Source organism: Suncus etruscus, chromosome 1, assembly GCF_024139225.1.
Source record: "Suncus etruscus isolate mSunEtr1 chromosome 1, mSunEtr1.pri.cur, whole genome shotgun sequence".
Lineage (NCBI taxonomy): Eukaryota > Metazoa > Chordata > Mammalia > Eulipotyphla > Soricidae > Suncus > Suncus etruscus.
Genome location: NC_064848.1, coordinates 166,356,516 through 166,367,067, shown reverse-complemented (window position 1 = coordinate 166,367,067; position 10,552 = coordinate 166,356,516). Strand labels below are relative to the sequence as shown.

Genomic DNA, 10,552 nt, shown 5'->3' with positions numbered 1-10,552 from the left:
ACATGAAAAAACTACTTAGCGGAACCTAACAGTTCAAAGAAAGCAAAGTGCTTGCATTCTAGACATTGAAGCCAGCTGACAGTTTAAATGTCAATGGAAGGGATGAGGCTGAAGTGTTGTGTCACACAGTTTGCGTGTCTGTCAGCACCCCAGCAGGAATCAGCCTGAGCAATTTTACTCGGGCCTATTTCTCCATGCCCAAAGACAGTCCCAACTTGCAAAGAAGAGGGTTATTGCCTTCAAAATGTTGGATGAAATCCTGCCTAAACATATATTTGTGTGTGTGTATATATATGTATATTATATATAAGGTAAATTTATAAGTATATATGTATAGAGGAGTGAGAGAGGGAGGGAAAGAGGAAGAAAAAGTACAGGAGTAAGGCATTTGTCTTCCTGGCACTCCATATGATCCCACCAGCACTGCTAGAAGAGATCCCTGAGCAGAGCCAGGTGTAAGTCCTTAAAATGGACTTAAAGTTCTTGATTCTGTAAAGAATAAAAATTCGAGGAGGAGCTGGAGCAATAACACAGTGGTAAGCCGTTTGCCTTGCATGCGGTCAGCACAGCTTACTCCTGCCTTTGCGCTCAAAAGTCACCCTTGGCAGGCTCGGGGGACCATATGGGATGCCAAGATTCGAACCACCATCCATCTGCGTGCAAGGCAAATGCCCTACCTCTGTGCTATCTCTCCAGCCCCCATGAAGAAAGTTTCAAATCATGTTTGACTTTTAACAGAAAAGTTTACCCCCAGTAATACAATACAGAAAAAATATTCTTCACAACAGTGTTGGTTTTTTTTTTTTTTTTTGGGGGGGGGGTTGAGCCACACCCGGCATTGCTCAGGGGTTACTCCTGGCTGTCTGCTCAGAAATAGCTCCTGGCAGGCACGGGGGACCATATGGGACACCGGGATTCGAACCAACCACCTTTGGTCCTGGATCGGCAGCTTGCAAGGCAAACGCTATCTCTCCGGGACACAACAGAGTTTTATTTAATCATTAATATACTTGTTTTGTGTCAGGTCTAAGGACCCTCAGGTGTGGCTCAAAAAAAAAATCAAGAAAAGGAAAGCAAGAGGGGGATGGGAAAATAGGACAGTGTGTAGGGTGATTGCCTTACACAGGTTCATCCTGGGTTCAATTCCCAGATTAAGTACACATGGTTCCCCAATCACTGCCAGAAGCATTTTATCAGCACAGAGCCTGGAACAACATCCAAGCACCACTGGGTGTGGTCTAAAAACAAAGAAATGAAAGATTAGCTATCCTTTGGTTTTTATTTGGTAATCACATCCAGCTATGCCAGGAACTACTCCCAACTCTGTGCTCAGAGGTCACTCCTAGTGGCGCTCAGGGATTGAACCTGTATCACCTGCATGCTAAAGCATGCTCTCGGCCTCTTGGGCCATCTCTTTGGCTCTATATTTGGGATTAGAGACATTTGAAGATCTTGACTGGATTATCTTCATTTGGCGGGGGTGGGGGGTCGGTGGGGGGGTGGGGGGTGGGGGGGAATGGATCACACCCGGAAGCTCAGGGGTTACTCCCAGCTCTACGCTCAGAAATCGCTCCTGACAGGCTTGGGGGACCATATGGGATGCCGGGGTTCAAATCACCGACCTTCTGCATGCCAAGGCAGATGCCTTACCTCCATGCTATCTCTCCGGCCCCTTATTTATTTATTTACTTTTTGCACATAGAAGTAATTTAATTATGAGTTAAAAATGCGTTTCCAGAACATGGCAGCCCGCTAGTCTCCATGCCCAGTGCCCCGCGTAGCCCCAGCCCGTCGGGATCTCAGTCCTTCTTGGCCGCTGCCTTCTGCATGGCTGCCAGCACATGGCTCTGCTCCTCTAGCTTCCTCTTGGCCGGGAAGTGAGTCCCCACCCATTTCTTGATGAACTTGAGGGCGCGCTTGTCCTTGGAGACTTTGAGCAGCTCTATGGCGCGCCGCTCGTAGGGGGCGAAGCCGAAGACCTCTAGGATCATGTAGGATCATGTGCTGCGCGAATTTGGTGTGCTTGGTGAGACGCCCGCGCTGGCTGCTGTGCCTCGGCTTGCTCACGTTCTTGGTCACCTTATGGCCCTTGTTGAGGACCACGGCCATGGGGTAGCGCAGAGCCATGGCTGCAGCTCCTCAATGGCTACCGAAACAGAAGCTATTTTTTTTTTTTAATATAGGGTCCACATGCATAAATATGTAATCATTGCTATGTTTTGTAAAAGTGTTTTTCTTGAAATAATTCAACATTTAAAACATTATATTACTTCCAAATCCTGCTTGTTAACAAAAAAATAAAAGAAAAAAAGAAAAAATAGGGCCTTGCATGCAGAAAGATGGTGGTTCGAATCCTGACATCCCATATGGTCCCTGAGCCTGCTAGAAGCGATTTCTGAGCGTAGAGCCAGGAGTAACCCCTGAGCGCTGCTGGGTGTGACCCAAAAACAGGAAGGAAGGAAGGAAGGAAGGAAGGAAGGAAGGAAGGAAGGAAGGAAGGAAGGAAGGAAGGAAGGAAGGAAGGAAGGAAGGAAGGAAGGAAGGAAGGAAGGAAGGAAGGAAGGAAGGAAGGAAGGAAGGAAGGAAGAAAAAAAATAGGGTCCACATGCAGTGGATCTGAAGGTCATGTGGCCACTCCAGGAAGTGCTCAGGTCCAGTGGTGCCACACAGTGGCAGGAATAGAACATAGGACCTGAACATGCAAAGCATATTCAAAGTACATTCCTTGAACTTATTCCCTGACCTTGATTTTCATCATATATTTATTTTTATTTGGGGTCACGCCCAGAGTTATGGCACTTAACAATGATTTTTGTCATTTTTCTTGTCATGTCTGGCAGGTGTGTAGATGTTAATTCCATATTTATATTTATTCCTTATTCCACTTTATGAGATCTCTTAATTTTCAGAATAAAACATTCCTAACTAAGCCCGAAAGAGTTTGGAATAGGAGAAAATCACTCTACTGTGATCCATGACACTGCAGCAGTTCCTGAATTATAGGCAGAATTATAAAAATAGGTGATTCTCTGTTATCAATCTTAGATAAGTGGCTATTTCTTTTTAGCCATGGGCATCAGTTAAAGAGAGAAGAATCTGGGGCTGGCATGATAGCATAGCAATGAGACATTTGCCTTGCACGCAGCCGACCCTGGAGGGACCGGGGTTCATTCCCCAGCATCCCATGTGGTCCCCAGAGCCTGCCAGGAACTATTTCTGAGCAGAGAGCCAGGAGTAACCCCTGAGCGCTGCCAGGTGAAGGAAGGAAGGAAGGAAGGAAGGAAGGAAGGAAGGAAGGAAGGAAGGAAGGAAGGAAGGAAGGAAGGAAGGAAGGAAGGAAGGAGGGAGGGAGGGAGGGAGGGAGGGAGGGAGGGAGGGGGGAGAGAGAGAGGGAGGGAGGGAGGAGGGAAGGAAGGAAGGAAGGAAGGAAGGAAGGAAGGAAGGAAGGAAGGAAGGAAGGAAGGAAGGAAGGAAGGAAGGAAGGAAGGAAGGAAAGAAAGAAGGAAGGAGAGAGGGAGGGAGGGAGGGAGGGAGGGAGGGAGGAAAGATTTGTCCAATATACAGCAAGTGTACTTCACTGATTACACAAATTGAGGAGAATACAGAAAAAAAGCACCTATATTGAGTAAGACAGGTAAGACTTGGAGTTTAGTGCTCACTTCGGCAGCACATATACTAAAATTGGAACAATACAGAGAAGATTAGCACAGCCCCTGGAAAAGGATGACATGCGGTTCGTGAGGTGTTCCATATTTTTGGGCTGGAGTGGTAACGCAAGCAATAGGGCATTTGCCTAGCACATGCCTAACCTAGGACAAATCGAGGTTCAATCCCCCAGGGTCCCATATGGTCCATATGGTCCCCCAAAGTCAGGAGCGATTTCTGAGCACATACCCAGGAGTAACCCCTGAGCACTGCCTGGTGTGACCCAAAAACCAACAACAACAACATAGTTATTGTACTTAAAATAAACTACTATTGTAAAGACCTGAGTAAAAGGGACTGGAGTGGTGGCGCAGGCGGTAGAGCATTTGACTTGCAAGCGCTTACCTAGGACGAACTGCAGTTCAATCCCCCATGTCCCATCTGGTCCCCAAGCCAGGAGCGATTTCTGAGCAAATAGCCAGGAGTAACCCTGGGTGTGGCCCAAAACCCAAAAACAAACAAACAAACAAACAAAAGACTTGGAGTGTATAGTGCTGGAAATAGCACAACATGTTTTGCATGCAGAAAACATGTTATTTGATTCCCAGTTCCACATGGGTCCCTGAATACCAGTGGGACGATTTATTTTATTTGGCTTTTGGGTCACAGCAGGCAGTGCTCAGAGTTTACTTTGAGTTTATGCTCAGAAATTGCTTCTGGCAGGCTCAGGGAACCATATGGGATGCTATGGACCAAACCCGGACCAGCTGGGTGCAAGACAAATGCTCTACCCACTGTGCTCTGGTCCCTGATGGAACAATTTTTGATTACAGAACTCAGAGTAGCTCCTCAGTTCTGCCAAATGTAGTCCCCTCCCCCCAAAAATTAAGATTTGGAATTTATAGATTAGAAAGGAAAAGGAAAAAAATTTAACTTATAAGTAAATTGTGGCAAGTAATAAATACAGAAGGAAAAAAAAGAGAGGGTGAGGTGTTACTCAGAGTCTAGAAAGGGTATATAATCTTCCTTAAGTTCTTTTTGGTGTTTGTGTCACATCCAGCAACGCTCAGGGGTTAATCCTGGCTCTTTGCTCAGAAATTGCTCCTGGCAGGCTCAGGGGACCATATGGGATGCCAGGATTGGAACCACCATCCTTCTGCGTGCAAGGCAAATGCCCTACCTCCATGCTATCTCTGTGGTCCCTACTTAAGTTTTTTTTTTTTTTTTTTGGTTTTTGGGCCACACCCGTTTGAAGCTCAGGGGTTACTCCTGGCTATGTGCTCAGAAATCACCCCTAGCTTGGGGGGACCATATGGGACACCGGGGGATAGAACCGCGGTCCATCCGCTTGCAAGGCAGACACCTAACCTGTAGCACCACCTTCCCGGCCCCAGTTAATTCTTTTTTTTTTTTTTTTTTTGGTTTTTGGGCCACACCCGGTAACGCTCAGGGGTTACTCCTGGCTATGCGCTCAGAAGTCGCTCCTGGCTTGGGGGACCATATGGGACGCCGGGGGGATCGAACCGCGGTCCGTCCAAGGCTAGCGCAGGCAAGGCAGGCACCTTACCTCTTGCGCCACCGCCCGGCCCCTTTTTTTTTGTTTTTTGTTTTTTGGGTCACACCCGGCAGCGCTCAGGGGTTACTCCTGGCTCCACACTCAGAAATCGCCCCTGACAGGCTCGAAGGACCATATGGGATACCGGGATTCGAACCAATGACCTTCTGCATGAAAGGCAAGCGCCTTATCTCCATGCTATCTCTCTGGCCCCAAGTTAATTCTTGAAGGATAAAAGTCCATTGTGCCAGCATTAGAGATTATAATTGGCTATAAATGAATTATCAAATTATTTTTGCAGTATTTTATCTCCAAAAAGTCAAAGCAGGCTGAAAGTTAATATTAGAATTGAGGTATGGCATTTGTCTTACATGCAGAAGGATGGTGGTTCGAATCCCAGCATCCCATATGATCCCCCAAGCCTGCCAGGAGCAATTTCTGAGCGTAGAGCTAGGAGTAACCCCTGAGCGCTGCCAAGTGTGACCCAAAAACCAAAAAAAAAAAAAAAAAAAAGAATGAGGAAGGTATTGGAAGTGGTCTGACTCCAAAGGAAGTTTTTTGTTGGTTTTCTTTACACCCTTACACTGTGCTATCTCTCCAGACCCAAAGGAAGTTTTATAATCAGTGTTATTGTTTTTTTTTTTTGTTTGTTTCTGGACCACACCTAGTAGCACTTAGGGGTTATTCCTTGCTCTGCATTCAGAAATCACTCCTGGGATGCTTGGAGTTCCATATGGGATGCTGGGAATTGAACCTGGGTCAGCCACGTGCAAAGGAAACACCCTACCTGCTGTGCTATTGCTCTGGCCCCCATGAAGCAGTGATATTGTTTTAAGTTGCTTATAAATGATGATAATAAAATAGCTGGAGAGGCAGAGCCATATCACAGAGGGTAGGGTATATATATGCCTTGCATTTGGCCGACCCAAATTTGCATTCAGTGAGACTCCTCAGCACACCACTAGGTGTGTCCCCAAAACAAAAAAAATATATAGCTCTGGGGGACTGAGAGATAGTACAGGGCTTCAGACACATGTCTTACATGCAATCCATTTCAGTTCTATTTCCAGGACCTCACATGGAGCCCTGAGCAACCAAGAGTACCTTTCATCAACAAACCAGAACTATCAACCTGAGCACCATCAGTTGTGTCTCCATTCCTCAAATAGGGGTTGAAGTGATAGTATAGTGGGTAAGCTGCTTCTTTGCACATGGCCAGATCTGGTTTGATTTCTGGAATCCTATATGGTCCCCGAGCACTGCTAGAAGTAATTCTTGAATGCAGAACCAAAAGTAACCCCTGAGTATTGTCAGGTTTGGGCCAAGAACTAAATACAAAACAAAACTGTTCTCCCCCTTAATTCTCACATTTAATTAGTTTAAACAATTATTTTAAAATTATTGGAGCTAAGGGGAAGGGCATAGAAGAGATAGTGTAGCAAGTAAAGTGCTTACTCATACACACCTGACAATCCTTAGTACTATATAAATGAAGTCAGCTGCAAGCCCTAAATACTAAGAGGTATGGCCCCCAAACAAACAAACAAACAAATTTAAAAAAGCAGCAGAAAGTTATTGGGACTTGGGATATGGCTTAGTAGGACACAGATGTATACATCCTAGAACCTGATCCCTGGCACTGCAAATAATAACAATAATAGTAGTAGTAGTAATAATAATAATAATAATAATAATAATAAATAATGGGGCCGGTGCAATAGCACAGCAGGTAGGACATTTGCCTTGTAAGCAGCTGACCTGGGTTCTATCCCTGGCATCCCATATAGTCCCCTGAACCTGCCAAGAGCGATTTCTGAGGAGTGTCAGGAGTTACCCCTAAGCATTGCCGGATGTGGTCCAAATGCTCCCCACCCACGCCAAAAAAAAAACTTTTAAAATAGATAAGCAAAATGAAATTGTTACATAAAATGTCCCTTTTATGGGTCAAATTGTGACCTTCAAAAATCTGAGTCTGCATGTCCTCCTGTAACCGAATGAGCATGAGAGCATGGACAGAGAAATGGGCAAAGACTGGAGCACAACAAACATGCAGAAGACCTCAATCCATTCCCAGCATTCCATGATTCCTAACACTGCTAAGTCTAGTTCTCAGCACTGCTGGATATGGCTCCAAGACAAAAAGTAAAACAATATAAGGCCAGATCCATAGCACAATGGGTAGGACATTCGCCTTGAACGTGGCCCACCTGGGTTCGATCCCCAGCATCATCCCATAAGGTCCCCAGAATCTGCCAGGAGTTATTTCTGAGTACAGATCCAGAAACAATTCCTGAGTTTGACTCAAACACAAATGAAAACAAACAAACAAAAATTGTAAAACAAAAGAAAATAAGTTAATTCCAAGGCCTTTTTTTTAGCAGCAAAAAAAGTTCAGTTTCAAAAGTGCCTTCTATGAACTATGAAGCCTCTCTGGCTCACGAGCCCTTTGCACAGTCACAAATTAGCCCTCTGCTAATTTGGACCAGCCTCCCTCCCTGGCCTCCTCAATTGTCAAAGCAAATGTTGGTTTCCAGCACAGTGCAGCCAGGTGCATGTTGTAACTCTCAGAAAGCATGTATGCAAGTATTACAGTTCTAAAAGTGTACAATCCAGGTTGGGAGATAGTACAGAGCGTACATTTGCCTTAGACCTGGTTACAATCCTTGGCATCCTGAACACCACCAGGGATAAATCCAGGGATTCAGTCATTCAATGTGTGCAAATGGAAAAAATAATTTCTTTTTGGGCCACACCCAAAAGAAATTGATTACTCAGGGGTTACTCCTGACTCTGCGCTCAGAAATCGCTCCTGAAAAAAAAAAAAAAAGAAATAGCTCCTGGCTTGGGGGACCATATGGGATGCTGGGGATCAAACCCAGGTCCGTCCTGGGTCAACCACATGCAAGACCAACGCTCTACCATTGCGCTATCACTCTGGCCTCTGGTGAATGTTTTTGTTGTTGTTTTGGGGGGCGTCACACAGCAGCGTTTAGGGGTTACTCCTGGCTCTACGCTCAGAAATCACTCCTGGCAGGCACGGGGGACCATATGGGATGCCGGGATTTGAACCACTGTCCTGCTTGCAAGGCAAACACTCTACCTCCATGCTATCTCTCCAGCCCTTTCGTGAATGTTTTTATACTGCTGTAGGCAGCCTTTAAGATACTGCCAAGGTCCAAAGATAAAGTACAGAGGGTAAAGCAGTAGCGTTGCATGCAGCTGACTCAGTTCGATCCCAAGACTCATATGATACCCCAAGCATTTGACAGAAGTAATCTCTGATTACAGAGCCAGTAGTAAGATGAGTGTCACCTGAGCTTACTGGTCCATAAACCAAACAAACCAAAAAATAAAAGAGGCTGGGCCTGGAGAGATAGCACAGCGGCATTTGCCTTGCAAGCAGCCAATCCAGGACCAAAGGTCGTTGGTTCGAATCCCGGTGTCCCATATGGTCCTCCGTGCCTGCCAGGAGCTATTTCTGAGCAGACAGCCAGGAGTAACCCCTGAGCAACACTGGGTGTGACCCAAAAAACAAAAAACAAAAAACAAAAAAAGGAAAAGAGGCTGGAGTGATAGCACAGCAGGGAGGGCATTTGCCTTGCATAAAGCTCACCTATGTTTGATCCCTGGCATCACATATGCTCCACTGAAGCCTTCAAGGAGTGATTTCTGAGAGAAGAGTCCAAAGTAATCCCTGAGCGCTACTGGGAGTGACCCCAAAACAAACTAATAAACAACAAAATGATGAACGCTGGGGTAAGAGAAATAGTTCAGGGATTAAAATGCAAGTGTCGGGGCCGGGCGGTGGCGCTGGAGGTAAGGTGCCTGCCTTGCCTGCGCTAGCCTAGGACGGACCGCGGTTCGATCCCCCGGTGCCCCATATGGTCCCCCAAGAAGCCAGGAGCAACTTCTGAGCGCATAGCCAGGAGTAATCCCTGAGCGTCACAGGGTGTGGCCCAAAAACCAAAAAAAAAAAAAAAAAAAAATGCAAGTGTCTTCCTGAGTTCGATCCCTGGCACTACATATGTTTCCCAAAATAGCCAGGAATAAGTCCTAAATACCACCAAGTGTGGGCCAAATTCCTCCCTTTAAAAAGAAGAAAAAAAAAAAAAAGGGCCCGGAGAGATAGCACAGCGGCATTTGTATTGCAAGCAGCCGATCCAGGACCAATGGTGGTCGGTTCGAATCCCTGTGTCCCATATGGTCCCCCGTGCCTGCCAGGAGCTATTTCTGAGCAGACAGCCAGGAGTAACCCCTGAGCACCACCGGGTGTGACCCAAAAACAAACAAAAAAAAAAGAGGAGCCAGAGCAATAGTGCAACAGGTAGGGCATTTGCTTTGCACATAGCTGACCCAGGTTCCATCACTGGCTTCTCATATGGTCCCACGAGCCTGCCATGAGTAATTCTTTTTTTTTTTTTTTTTTTTTTGGTTTTTTGGGCCACACCCGGTAACGCTCAGGGGTTACTCCTGGCTATGCGCTCAGAAGTTGCTCCTGGCTTGGGGGACCATATGGGACACCAGGGGATCGAACCGCCGTCCGTCCAAGGCTAGCGCAGGAAAGGCAGGCACCTTACCTTTAGCGCCACCGCCCGGCCCCTGCCATGAGTAATTCTTGAGTGCAAAGTCAGGAGTAAGCCCTGAGTACCACTGGGTGGCCCAAAAACCAAAAGAAAAACAACTTGTGATAGTCCCTTCAGTGAGGTTATAGAATTCAAAGTTTTTTTGTGTTGTCTTCTTTTGTGGCACTTAGCAGTGCTCAGTGATCATTCCTGGTTATCTCAGGGGACAATAGGTGGTTTGATTCTGGGGCAACTGTGTGCAAGGCAATTAATTACCTTACCCTCCGTACTATGACTTCAGATTTAACTTATTCTTTTGTTTGTTTATTGATCCACATCTGCTGGTGCTCAGGACTACTGACTTTGAACTGGGTCACTCCTGTTGGTGCATGGAAGACCAAGTGATACTAGGAATGGACCTGGGCCTTCTGTATGCATCTCATATTCTTTTAGTTTTGTTTTTTTTTTTTTTGTTTTTTTTTCTTTTTGGTTTTTGGGTTACACCTGGCAGCGCTCAGAAGTTACTCCTGGCTCTACGCTCAGAAATTGCCCCTGGCAGGCACAAGGGACCATATGGGATTCTGGGATTCGATCCACTGTCCTTCTGCATGCAGGCAAATGCCTTACCTCCATCTACCTCTCCGGCCTCACAACTCGTATTCATGATTCATTGAGCAATTTTTCCAGCCATTAGACTCTAACCAACAGACTGCAGAATTGATGGATGTCACTTCTGAGATTAGGTTACAGAAAAACTTTATCTTAAGTCCTTCTCATTGTATTGCTGACT

The 10,552-nt window shown here is 46.0% G+C and overlaps 1 protein-coding gene and 1 non-coding gene across 2 annotated transcripts; one reads left to right on the top strand and one right to left on the bottom strand.

Moving 5' to 3' along the window:
* Positions 1–1,690: 1,690 nt before the first annotated feature.
* On the bottom strand, positions 1,691–2,154 carry LOC126007539 (60S ribosomal protein L36-like). Its single transcript, XM_049772755.1, is given in 2 exon segments — positions 1,691–2,000; positions 2,002–2,154. Coding segments are annotated over 2 exon segments (327 nt in total). The 5' UTR covers positions 2,128–2,154; the 3' UTR covers positions 1,691–1,799.
* A 1,497-nt stretch (positions 2,155–3,651) lies between these two features.
* Positions 3,652–3,757, top strand: LOC126026977 (U6 spliceosomal RNA). The gene has a single exon (XR_007502162.1). It is a non-coding gene; the product is annotated as a U6 spliceosomal RNA (small nuclear RNA).
* The last annotated feature ends 6,795 nt before the right edge of the window (positions 3,758–10,552 follow it).